The sequence below is a fragment of the Hippocampus comes genome, unplaced genomic scaffold (genome assembly GCF_001891065.2).
Source record: "Hippocampus comes isolate QL1 unplaced genomic scaffold, H_comes_QL1_v1.1 scaffold52, whole genome shotgun sequence".
Taxonomy (NCBI): domain Eukaryota; kingdom Metazoa; phylum Chordata; class Actinopteri; order Syngnathiformes; family Syngnathidae; genus Hippocampus; species Hippocampus comes.
In genome coordinates, this window is record NW_017805381.1 from 1 (window position 1) to 12508 (window position 12508).

The 12508-nt window shown below is 45.5% G+C and overlaps 2 protein-coding genes across 5 annotated transcripts in view; one reads left to right on the forward strand and one right to left on the reverse strand.

Moving 5' to 3' along the window:
• Positions 1-2359: 2359 nt before the first annotated feature.
• On the forward strand, positions 2360-8595 carry mettl4 (methyltransferase 4, N6-adenosine). 4 transcript variants are annotated; one of them, XM_019872724.1, is made up of 9 exons: positions 2362-2857; positions 3041-3112; positions 3401-3758; positions 3842-3911; positions 4050-4224; positions 4437-4537; positions 4610-4713; positions 7056-7238; positions 7987-8595. In XM_019872724.1, exons 1-8 carry the CDS (start codon positions 2615-2617, stop codon positions 7235-7237), a joined length of 1305 nt encoding a protein of 434 aa, XP_019728283.1. In that variant the 5' UTR covers positions 2362-2614; the 3' UTR covers position 7238; positions 7987-8595. The 4 variants fall into 4 exon arrangements, with proteins under 4 accessions (XP_019728285.1, XP_019728283.1, XP_019728282.1 ...); XM_019872726.1 differs by lacking the exon at positions 7987-8595 and having other exon boundaries at positions 2360-2857; positions 4050-4131; positions 7056-7271; XM_019872723.1 differs by lacking the exon at positions 7987-8595 and having other exon boundaries at positions 7056-7271.
• Positions 5352-12508, reverse strand: part of adcyap1a (adenylate cyclase activating polypeptide 1a) — a 46544-nt gene continuing 39387 nt past the window's right edge. The window contains exons 12-13 of the transcript XR_002168563.1: positions 9653-9829; positions 5352-5564 (exon numbers count right to left, since the gene is read on the reverse strand). The gene's annotated coding sequence lies outside the window, so the exon portion shown is untranslated. The remainder of the gene's footprint in view (positions 5565-9652; positions 9830-12508) is intronic.

A 12508-nucleotide genomic window follows, 5' to 3' on the forward strand; every position in this document is an offset into this window, starting at 1 on the left:
GCTTGTATGTGGGCCTGAAGTGCGTGCGGTATCTAGGGAAGAATGTGTACTTAACACATAGGCAAAGTTAACTTGCGAAGCATTTTTTTCCTATGCTGCTGTCTAATATGGGTGGCCAACACTCATTTTGCCTTCAAAATAATAACATTACCCAGTTTTGATTGACATTCCGAGTTAAAAAATATCCTGGTCACTCCAGAGATTATCATCAGGCGTGCTACCCAAAAATGACTGAATTGGTCTTTGTCGTCCATCTCTGCGAGCGAGCCACATATTTCAGCATGCAGAACAATTAAATGCTCAAAATATGTGCCATAAATCAGTAAAGGCTGGGAAACACAGCTCCACTCCACCCGTGGACCAAACGTGAGCATTATCATCACCCACCACGTCCATAACGTCCTGCCTGAGGGCCCTGATGCAGCCCTCATGCCCATCCATCAACGTGACCACCACCGAACATAAATCATCACGTTTGACACTCACATGACTTGCGGTGCACAGTTGATCATCTCCGGGGGACAAGCCAGAAGCTCCGGTTGCGCAAAGCTTTCCGAGCCCGCCAGGACGGCGCAGCTGACGTTCTTGTGCACAACGTGCGCGCACCAGTTTCTGCAGCGGCAAACGCTGCCAGATTCTCTAGTTTTCGCTCTGGTAGCTTGGAGACGCTTTTCACGTCCATGCAGTCGTGGCCCTGGTAGCCCGGGCAGCACCTCCACTGCAGCTCCGTCACCGTCTTGTAGTCCAGCTTGTATGTGGGCCTGAAGTGCGTGCGGTATCTAAGGAAGAATGTGTACTTAACACATCGGCAAAGTTAACTCGCGAAGCATTTTTTTCCTATCCTGCTGTCTAATATGGGTGGACAACACTCATTTTGCCTTCAAAATAATAATATTACCCAGTTTTGATTGACATTCCGAGTTCAAAAATATCCTGGTCACTCCAGAGATTAACAGGTGTGCTACCCAAAAATTACTGAATTGGTCTTTGTCGTCCATCTATGCGAGCGAGCCACGTATTTCAGCACGCAGAACAATTAAATGCTCAAAATATGTGCCATAAATCAGTAAAGGCTGGGAAACACAGCTCCACTCCACCCGTGGACCAAACGTGAGCATTATCATCACCCACCACGACCACAACGTCCTGCCTGAGGGCCCTGATGCAGCCCTCATGCCCATCCATCAACGTGACCACCACCGAACATAAATCATCACGTTTGACACTCACATGACTTGCGGTGCACAGTTGATCATCTCCGGGGGACAAGCCAGAAGCTCCGGTTGCGCAAAGCTTTCCGAGCCCGCCAGGACGGCGCAGCTGACGTTCTTGTGCACAACGTGCGCGCACCAGTTTCTGCAGCGGCAAACGCTCCATTAGTCACGATGGAAGTTCGCCTTTTACGCGGCATATGGCAAAAGCAGTAAAAAGGATACTTACTTGTTTCTTTGGCGCATTTCAGCGGCCGAGTGCCCGCCTCCATGCAGGAAGGGGGTTCCTTGTGAGACTTGGGCGCTTGTTAACAGGACGACGAGCGGCAGGAGGTGGATGGAAGACTTCTTCATGGTGGCTTGGAAACCAAATCGATTTGGAACAAGTGTCCGACGCTCCGGTGAGCTGTGAAGGCGATGTAGAGAGGGTCTGACCCAACTCCACTCCAAACTCTTTCAATATTGTGACGTTTAGGGTGTACACCGCCACCCCTTTCAAAATCAGCAATGAATGACTGACACCCCCCGTGCGCCTTTTTCATGACGTCACTCTCCAGTCATCCAGTGTATAGCATCAATAAGTACACTTGAACCGGAGCTGTATGGAAAAAAAGACGAAGAGTTAAACCGCTAATATGCCTTGTCAATGAGTTGCCCGACTCCAAGTCGTTCTTGCTCGCCAATGTCAGCAAACATTTACCGTGACTACTTGTGCTTAAAGTCACCAAATAGTGAGCAAAAATCTTTATATACTATGGAAAGCGGGCCGTTGAGTTTAACGCAAGATAGCGTACACGCTCCAAAGAAAAAAAAGAGCTCGAAGGACCTTTTATTTAAGAAACAACACGTGAAACTCGTAAACGTCCAATTTTCTATTCCTGTACAGTTTATTAATTAAGTAGTGTGAGATATTTTAACATGTGAACTTTTTCCTGCAACCTTGGAATGCGGTCCACGGTTTGAATCTGCTTTGAACTTCTGGTAGAAAATCAAACTCGAGTGCATCGCCGCGTACTGCACTTCCGGTTTCACAGAACGAAAATAAAAGCCAACGCTTCCAACGCTGCATTATAAAATTGGAAAACCCTTAAGTCAGGACTTTTCATTATTGGAGCGTAATTAAAAAAAAAGATTCACAACCACTATACGGAGGCTGTTTAGCAATTGAGGCACAGAACCACTAAAAACGGGGTTCTTTTAGGATGGCAACTACCATTACCATTTATATTTCCGAATCGGTGTGAAATTTCAAATTTCCGGGTGTCCTAGAATGCACCATCCCAATGTTGTGTATAGGGGTAATGGCGGCATTCGGCATGAGCCGACGGTAACCACAGTAAAAAATCCGCAAACGTAAGACCACGTTTGCCCTTTTTCCCCAATTAAAGCCGAGTAGCTGAACAATGTCGGTGGTAGTGGAGAACACACACGGGTGGCTGTTGGACGCCTGCTCGCTCATAGACCAAGATTATGTGCGCTGTTTTCGACTGCAAGACGAGCTCAAGTCAGAATTCGTGGCACGCTTTAAAAGGCAGTACTTCCGGATTCTAAAGAGTTATGGCGATGGGAAGAATAATAAAATTAGTAATCACAATGTACAAGCAGTAAAGCAGGACGTCTTGCAGAGTCAAGAGAGACCTCCAAAGGTAACTAAATAAACCTGTTTACCTCATGTTGACATATAGGGGCACATTTAAACATTGCAAAATTCACATTAGCAAACGTAAAGTGGCAGAAATCACTCCCTGATCAAAACATTGGCTTAAAAAAGTGGAGACGTTACTACAGTATTACAAAGAGTGCAGCGGTCAATGTTCATTGAGTTTCAGTGTTTGTTTCAGAAGCGAAAGCGCAGTGAGCTCAACCAGGGAGAGATCGATTCCAAGGCCTTTCATGAGAAGGTAAGTCAAGGCAAAGATACTGGAGGCATCACAGAAAGGCACACATGGGGGTCTTTGGAAATGTATTGGATGATTTGTGGTTCAAACGCTTGTTGTGAATTTTGCCTGTTAGTGCCTGATCCATGAACGGCAAAAGTAGCAGTAAAACATTGAACAGTTGCACATTTGAATGTTTAAGTTTACAGGTCAAATTAAGTTCACCTGGAAGAGCTGTTTTTCATCCTGTATAACATGAGTCTTCATTGTGAGAAGGAGAAAGTCCTTCAAAACGGCTTTTTGTCCACACAGATGCGATGTGTCATTCTAGAGGGAACCAAGTCCCTGGTGGAGTCAGCTACACTTTTGGGCTACCTGCATGGACGAAGTGATAGTGTGAAGGACACCGAAAGCTGCGCCCAGTGCAACCTGGCCAGCTTGTGCGACATGGCCAAAGAGCTCCCTCTGGTGGACGATGAGGACCAGGAGAGGTGTGTGCAGTCGCTTGACGCCAGTGATGGCACATCCCATCTGGACTTGTTCTCCCGCGTGACGGAGAACCCGGCAGAACACGCGGCAGTGACAATGCTGATGGGAGAGGACTACGTCATCCCTCCACGCACGGCCTTCCTGCTCTCGGATTTTTCCAGAATGGAGCCGCTCCTCCGATGTGAGAGTCCCCCCCCCCACCAAAAATAGAAAAACAACTCAAAACATGAAGTTGTTCAATCGTGCTTTTTTTCCACCACACAGATGGACACAAGTTTGACGTCATCGTTGTGGATCCGCCGTGGGAAAACAAATCTGTAAAGAGGAGTCAGAGGTAATTTTTAGATGTGAAAAAAAAAAGAAAATTGGGGTGACTCATAAATCGAGATACCCCTGTAGTCATGTCTGTACAGACAGCCAATACTTGCCTTGGATCTTGATTGGCCGTTTCTTCCATTTTGTGTCCTGGAAGATACACTTGTCTACCTTCATCTCAGCTGAAAAGACTTGACATCCCCCGTTTGGCATCCCCGGACAGTCTGGTGGTCACCTGGGTGACCAACCGGCCCAGCCACCTGCGCTTCGTCCGTCATGAGCTGTACCCGCACTGGGGGGTGGAGCCCATGGCCCAGTGGTTCTGGGTGAAGGTAGGCGGGGAAACACGCACAATGTCAAGTCAGTGTGCTTGAAGTGGTGTTGACTGGAAATCTTCAAGAAAAGTAACTGTTGCAAAATGCGTCCACTGGGGGGCGCACTGACATCCACTTCAATGACATTCTGAAATTGGCTGTTTGCGCATGATTTTGATGCCTGATGTTGCGTTTTAGGAGCCTCAAATGATTTTTTTTTCCTCATGCAGGTGACTGCAGATGGCGAGTTTGTGTTCCCGCTGGATTCGCCGCACAAAAAGCCGTACGAGGTGCTGATCCTGGGGCGATATCGCGGCCATTCCCGGTTGAGGTGACTTTTTTTCCTTTCGGGGCCCTGAAATAAGAATGAAACTAAAACATCAAGTTGACAATTTCAATTCAGCCCCTCAGAGCGGTGCGCCGGCGCTGGCACTCCCACCGTGCAAGATCAGCGGCTGATTGTCAGCATCCCCTCGGCTCTCCACTCCCACAAACCGTCCCTCGCAGGTAATAGAAGGGAGATGAAACACTCATCTACATTTTTGTCTTTTGATGTGGGGAAACAATTTAGCATTTGAGTTAAACAAAATAACAACTCAAACACATAGTACATAGAAAATAAGTCCAGCAAGGGAATGTGGATCCTAATAAGGGTCAGTGGAACCCGCAAGCACAACACGAGGCCTGCTTGTTGTTTGAAAATGCGGCCACAAGAGGGCACTGCAGCAGCATCAATGAGCTCTCCCTTCTTCTCTGCTGTTTGCTGCAAAATACCCTTGAAAAACGTCAGTTTTTTTGTTTGTTTGTTTTCTCTTGAGTGATGCTCCACTCTTGACATTTGTGCAATCCTCCTTTTACGGTTTGGGTAAAACTGACCCATTTTTGTTGTTTGTGCTTGTCAACATACAATGACAATGGTTCATTTCACGTACGTTAAAACAAGTTTGAATGTGTGTGGTTTTTTAAAAAATATTATTACATGATACATTTTAAATGACAGCATGATCGATGCAAGGTAATGCTCAAAATATTGTTGTTGTCAGAAATATATTTAGTTTGACTTTTGGACACTCTTGGGTCAGATTGACCCAGGAACATTGTAGCTGTTCCTCAGAAACAGAGCCTTCTTTTACGTTTTTTTTTTTGAAATAATTTATCTCGACTTTTACTGTAGTTGGGTGACAAATGGACAGATTCCCACATGGATTTGTGTCCTACCTGCCCACCTCTGTGCACCTTCTGACGCAAATGCTGGCAGAATATGTCGAAGACCTCGCCGGCGACACTCATAGACGAGACGCTTTGACGTCATTTCCCTCCCTCTCGAGGGAACGCCATTCATTGTGCGACGTGTCCAGCTAAAGCAAAAGAAAAGAAAAACAGTTGCGGTGGTAAAGAAAACGGGAGACTTTGCTTGTACAAGAATGTGCACTGAAATGCAGATTGCGTTTGTGTTATATTTAGTTTGATTTCATTTTTGGATTTTCCTTGGACTTTGTCGTTCTTATTTGGTGTTTAATTGTCGGGCGACTTGATAGCGCGGCCTTTCCTTAACGGGCCGGATGAGCTAACGCGAATCGATTTGTAAACTCTCAGTGAGTTATGATCAAAGGCCAAGGAAAGGGGTCGGTAAAGCGATGATGACACGTGATGTCACGGCACGGCCGGCAGACCGATCGATGGATCCCTTCACAGTCGTCTCGACGTCACCCCCTGCACCGCTGGCGGCCACCGGGGGGCGTAGTCGCACCATATCGCTTTATGACAACATACCCAGAGCAATGCTCAGGCTCCGGGAGGAGTGTCACGCTTTTTCAGTCATAGGAGACTGCCAGCCCGAAGCGAGCTCTGCCCCCACCCGCTCCCCTCTCACATGGGGGTTCCTGTTAGTGACGTCTTTGCTGGCCACGGGGGACATAGAGGGGGGAACTCTCCCCGTTACAAGCACGATGCAGCCTCGTGCCAGATGGTCAAAGCTTGCACAGAAACCAAGAAGACCCCTGGACTTCTTTGAAAGCATACAGCCCGTAGAACTTGCAATCCTCTGGCTTTTTGTGCCTATTCGCTCACCGGGTGCTGGCGGAGGAGGTGCGATTGTCAGGTGGTGTGGCTCAAGGTCAGCGCCAGGCACTGTGCTGTGAATGATATATGAGGGGAAGGGGGGGGGGAGGGTGGCAACTGTGGCATGGCGTCATTTATTTACACGCCAAAGGTGTGAAGTTTCCAGCACGAGTCTTCCTCCACAGATTGGGATGATAAAAAAATAAAAAATAAATCATTTATATCATCTACGCGGTAGGAACAAGGCCTAAATGCAATAGCTTGCTGCTTAATCGGGCTGTGGAAAGAATTGTATTTTTTATTCAGTGATTTAATGCTGCAGTCCAAGTGATTTGAGTTGCTCCTTCTGGTGTGCCCAACTTGGCCACTGGGAGGCAGTGCTATGTAGAACAGTCATGCAGGATCAAACCAAGAAGAATCGAGTTCTACTACTCAGTAATTTGCTGGAAAATTTGTAATTTGTCAGAGGATAAAGAATATGTGTCGGCGGGTAATGATATTATCTTTCTACATTGTTGCTTCACCATTTGTATTCACACATGCATTGGTTAAAGACCCACACATATCGATGCTAATGGTTAGCATGTGAATGATATTTTTTCTTCCGCCTAACACAGTCTCTATACATCGCTGATTTTCATCAATTGGGTGTGGAAGGTATTCCACGCAATAACCACGACTATGACTTTGTCAAGTATTTTCTAAAAAAACAAAAAGGAATTAAGAAGCAAATAATGAATTGGTTGAAGCCATTTTCGGATCCCCTAACGACGCACGTTTGCTCGCAGAGGTGTTGAAGCCGTACATGAAAGTGGGCGGCGAGTGCCTGGAGCTGTTTGCCCGAAGCCTGCAAGCGGGTTGGACCAGCTGGGGCAACGAGGTGCTCCGCTTTCAGCACAGCAGCTACTTCACGCTAACGCCTGCCGGCCAGCCGCTCGCCACCGGCAGCTGCCTGCCACCCAACTTTTAATGTGAAAACTTTTTAATAAACATTCCCAAATGATCTTTGCGCTTGTTCCTTTTGATTTCCAATTCTGGAGGGAGATTCGGGATTTTTATTCATTTATTTATTTTCAAGCGGGGTTGAGTCATTTGGAAAGCTAACCTAATTTGACTCGCAACGACTTGTTATGCTCGCTTTTGCGCAAGCAAACGAGCGAGAACTATGGTGGCTGTCAAAAGTGGAATTATGAAGCATCAACATGAATGGCAATTGATGAAACTCCAACAAATAAACAAATAATTAAATGTAAGGAATAAAACAATGTGTGCATTGGGATGGTATTGAATGCTTATCAGTATTTTGAGGAGAATTTTTAAGGTTTAAATTTTTATCCAATGCATTTTAATCAGGTTGTTTAAATTGATCGGTCCATCGTCTGATTGGATTGGTTAGCGTTTTTTTTTTTTAATTGTCAACTCATTGATGTGATTCATTCAATTTACGATGCTACATGATTCGCTTTATTTCCCCTCCTCAGCATCCAATCAGATGAGCAAACGTCATGTTTTATGCTTTTAAAAGCCACTAGGGGGCATACTGTACTTGAACGCCTTCAAGCAGTCCATTCAATGTTTTGCTTTGCCATTTTGGTCTCAATGACATCATCTCTGAGCATTCACACGCAATTTCTGAGGCAGTTGACATTTCTTTTTGTTCTGCTCCTGTCTCCTTTTTTCCCCACCCCCCCACATCTTAAAAGCCTTTTTACATTTCAGGATGATGTCACCGTGGTCATTTCCACGGCGCCAAGAGGAAGATGAAGCACCGAGCCCCCAACCGCTTCCCTCCAGTTCGCCTTTTAGATGAGGTTTGATTTTTGCTGCAGACTTTTCATGAAGACGCATCTGTGACACAAGCGAGTTAAGTCCATATAATGGCTGCCCTACCGCAGTATGTGAATGGGTAGCGCAAAGAGCAACAGTTGAGCCCACATCCCGGGGCCGCTAATTGACCCAGCGTTCAATCAACTGTCTCATTAAATATGTAATTGCCAAACACACACGCACACCACACGTAATTAGCAACTAGGTCCAGAGAGGAAAACATGTCAAACTTCTCGAAAGACTGGTCTGCCTGCATTATAGTTGACTGTACAGTAATTTCGCCAGGGAAACGTATGGAAAAATACTGGAGGGAAAAATCTAAAATATTGAACTTTGTAAAAACAGTCATAACCGAAATAAACACAATGTAAGGAATTTGTGCGGCCTAATTAAATGCTGAAATTTAATTCATTGTGCTACTCCTTCCGGTGTTCGTGTCTTGGCCACTGGGAGGCAGTAGAATACAGTCATGCAGACCAAACGGGAGGGGTGAAACTATAAAGGCGTGTTTTATCGGGTATCACAGATTTTTCACCGAGTGCCGGTGCGTCTGCAACCGCCATAAACGCGTTTTCATTTTTATTCCTTTTTTTTTCCTTCCTCCTTGAGGGAGGCCAAAGTGGTATGAAACATTAAAATGATCAATTCTCCGCCCAGTGACGTCATTGGACCGCTTGGCGTGCCCGTTTCTGCGTCAAGGGCTTCAAAGAAATACACACACACACTCTCTCTGTCTCTAAGGATTCATTCATTTCCAAATCAAAGCAAATTCTTTTTTTAAATGTATTTTTCAAGCGAGCATCTTCACGTAATCTGATTCAACACAGCGGCCAACACTTTGAAGAAAGCTTTTTGGGAGAGGGGCTTAGACGCATCCGACGGTGCCGTTCGAGGAACACGTGACGACCCTACGAGACGGAATGATGAGTACTTGTCACGGATGAAAATCGCTAAAAAGATGCATTTTGGTGTGAGCGATACTCATCCGGAGCGTCAGCGTTTTAGGTGGTTACGGTGCACTACATTGTGGTGTGGCATCTTCAAGAGTAGCCGAATCTGACAAATCACTTAATCGGAGGCGACAAGCTCGACCGCATCACGAAGGAAAACGCAGGCAAGCTAACGTTAACGACGCTAACACCAGCGAATGGAATTGTGTCTTTCTGGGAAAGATTTCTGGAAAATGCTTTCACCTGTAGTAACCGCTGTCCCTGAAAGGGTTAAAATGGCTTTATTTATCAGACATGTATGAGACTGTAGCTTTTTGACCAACCGCGTAAGAGCAATGATAACACAGACATATTGTACAGTCTTCGGTCAACAAAGCACCCCCCCCCCCACCAAAACCTAACTGATCATCTCACAATGACACTCGACCTTCACCAAAAAGTAAGCTCGGCTTAAAAATACTTTGACACTTCTACTTCTACAGTCCAACTTACACAGTGGTCAACAAAATGATGTCCCCATCTAGTGTCCAACAGTGGCATTACACCCAAAATAAACACCCCCTCAACTTGTCTCGTGTACTTGTTAACTATACTTGACGGGTTCTTACCAGCATGCGTAGGCAGCCGAGCCGAACTTCAGCAGACAGCCGGGACGGAACGGCTGCATCCATATTCATCCACCTCATTGTCGGCTTATGTAGAAGAGGCTCCCACCTGTCAGTCATCGGCGAGCCCGCGAGAAGGTTGAAAAGAAGTCGGTTGAAGCATGCGGGCGAGAATCCCAACTAGGAGACAAAAGCGGGACATTTTGCAGACAAGGCTGACAGGTGGATGGGAAGCGGGCAGGAAATTGAGCTTTTCAGACTTTATGAAACATATAGATATGTAAATATATTTATGACAAGGCTTCTCTGCTGAATTTTCGTCTTTTATGGCCTCTCTATGCACAAGAGATCTCGCCTGACTTTTTATGACGCCTCCGTGTTTCAACAGCGCCAGATGCGACTTCATCGTGTCGCCGGTTTGAGGAGGGGACGGGGGGGGGCACTCCAGCTGTTTGACGCACTGACAGCGGCGCCGGCAACACCGCGCCCCGCCGTTCTGATCTGCCGTCGGAGGGGGAATACCGTCGGGTCACCTCCCTCCCGCCGGCTCGCAAAGGTCAACGCGGTGTTTTTCTGGGGATTATTCAACAGACATGCTTTGCGTTAACGAGCACTCAACGGTGGCTTTGAGTAGTTTGCTAGCTTGCCAACTGATGCCTTATGTTGCCGTCATTAATTCTCCGACAAATTTTTTGCCTTCATCTTTGGTGATGTTTTACCAGGCTTTCACCACAACTCTTTTTTTTTTTTTTTTTTATCCTTCCTTCGTCTCTTCTTGACGTCGCATCGCACCAACATGCATCCAAACGGAATTACTCGGGTGAATCCGAACAGGTGCTACGGCGCAGCGGTCTCACCTCTGAACCGTTCACCTGCCCGTGCACTTGGTGGAGGTCAAGAGAGCTGTGAGGAAGGCGCGGTCGCCATCTGCTTGCCGCAATTCAAGCCTTGACGTCATTATCTCCTCGGTGAGAAATTTTAGCCCACCGAATCGAAGCCGCTGTACATTTCTGCGTGCCTCTTTTTGTACGGAGCGCCGAGGCATTGTCGAAAAGGTATATTAAAAGGTGAAAAATCTCTTATTGGTACCAGTAAGCAGCAATTTCAGTCATGAACAAACAAAAGCTACACCCGGATTTTTTTGAGGGGCTCGTTCATGTAGGAGAATAGCTGTCCACTGACCGTTGTGCCGGACAAAGTTACTATAATGCCCCCTGGTGGCCAAGGTGAACACAACAGAAGAGTAGCACAAATTGTTCCATTCTTTCAAGGAATGTATTACAAAGTGCTGTTGTCCTACTAAAAAGGCAAGTGTATGACGAAAAACGCAACGTGTAACAGGATACTGTCGCAAGTACATTCTTATGGGTCCTTTCGGGGCAAATTTGATTCAACGAGTTAAAAAACGTTATCGCTGAAGCACGGAAACAATTTCTTTCTTTTGTCCCTTCGGATATGAAGCAACATGTTCCCGATAATCAAAGTTAATAACTCAAGTGTTGCACTTGCTTTGAGAATGCTCATTTTCAAGCACTTGGACTAAAAGGAAGTCAGACGCCGAAATGGGAAAACGTGAAGGAGTAGGACGGAGAGAAAAAAATAAATAAAAAAAATCAAATGGTCACTGATGAAAGAAGCAGTTTGAATCGCAAACGAGTGAGTGGGAATAACAGGAACTATTCCCTGGAACATGCGGCTACAAAGTCATAAATCCTCCGAGATGTGGACGCCAGCTAATGAGAAAGTTGCTCATAAACATACGCGCGGACGTTTTTAAACAAACACCATATAAAGACAAGTTTATGACTCGCAGCTTTTGGACGCAACTGCACAGCACGTGGAAACACATTTAATGAGATATCATTTATTTGGGATGGTATATTATACTGCGTTGTTGGTAATAAGGAAACTAAACATTTGTCAGCAGCCCCAATTACACACGGAAAGCTTTGTAGGGCCCTCTCAGGAAATTGCAGCCAAAGACAATTAAGTTATGTAGTACAAGAGTTCATTTTCATTCATATTGTTATTTTCCATTGTTCAATAGCTTGGACTAAACTTTTTGATAAAGTGTATTTTGTAAAAGCTATACAACTCATGAGTACATGATTTACATTGGAAGTAGAAAGGGTTCTGTCAGTCGTCATCTGTACCTGTGGGTAAAAAACAAAAAACAAAAAAGGACGTTTCGCTTCTCTCACAGAAGCTTCGTCAGCGGTAGACAACCCTGAAGTCTCCGTGAAGACTCCGGGAAGTTGCTCTGCGCTAAAAGGCTGAGCGTGGCCTGTTTGAGGACTGGGTGGGGATGGTTAGTCACGCCCCTATGGTGAAGAGGCCCATTGGTTTCTAAACTCCCTATCATTGGGTCTTGATTAGGCCTATTGTTTGGGCTAAGGCTGAATAGCTACTTTCAGTTAGCCTGATCAGCATGTCTATGTCCCTTACTGGTCAACAAGTTATTGTAAATAGGAGACAGGTTAAATCTGATACCTCCTTCACGGTTCAGAGAGGGTGAAAATTTTTTAACAAAAATCGCTTCCTTTACTCCCCTTTCAAACCATCTCTTTTCTGTTCCTAGGATTTTTACTTGTTCATCTTCAATTGTGTGGTTTGTTTCTTTTAAGTGTGCGTATACTGCACTTTTGTTATCATTGTTTTTCCATTTGTGTTGATAAAGTCTTTTCTTGAGTGTTTGTTTGGTTTCTCCAATGTAATGTTCCTTGCACTCACTTTCTTGGCAACGGATGGAATAAATCAGATTGCATTTTTGGGTGTTAGGAACCCGGTCTTTGGGGTGTACTAGTTTTTGTCTCAATGTGTTTATCGGTTGAAAATAAACAGGAATATCATGTTGTAGAA

Excerpts from the sequence above, each read along its gene's own strand:
- mettl4 (XM_019872724.1), top strand. The coding sequence starts at position 2,615 with ATGTCGGTGGTAGTGGAGAACACACACGGGTGGCTGTTGGACGCCTGC. Across the intron at positions 3,912-4,049 it reads TCTGTAAAGAGGAGTCAGAG|ATACACTTGTCTACCTTCAT; the intron begins GTAATTTTTAGA and ends GTGTCCTGGAAG. Across the intron at positions 4,714-7,055 it reads CCACAAACCGTCCCTCGCAG|AGGTGTTGAAGCCGTACATG; the intron begins GTAATAGAAGGG and ends GTTTGCTCGCAG.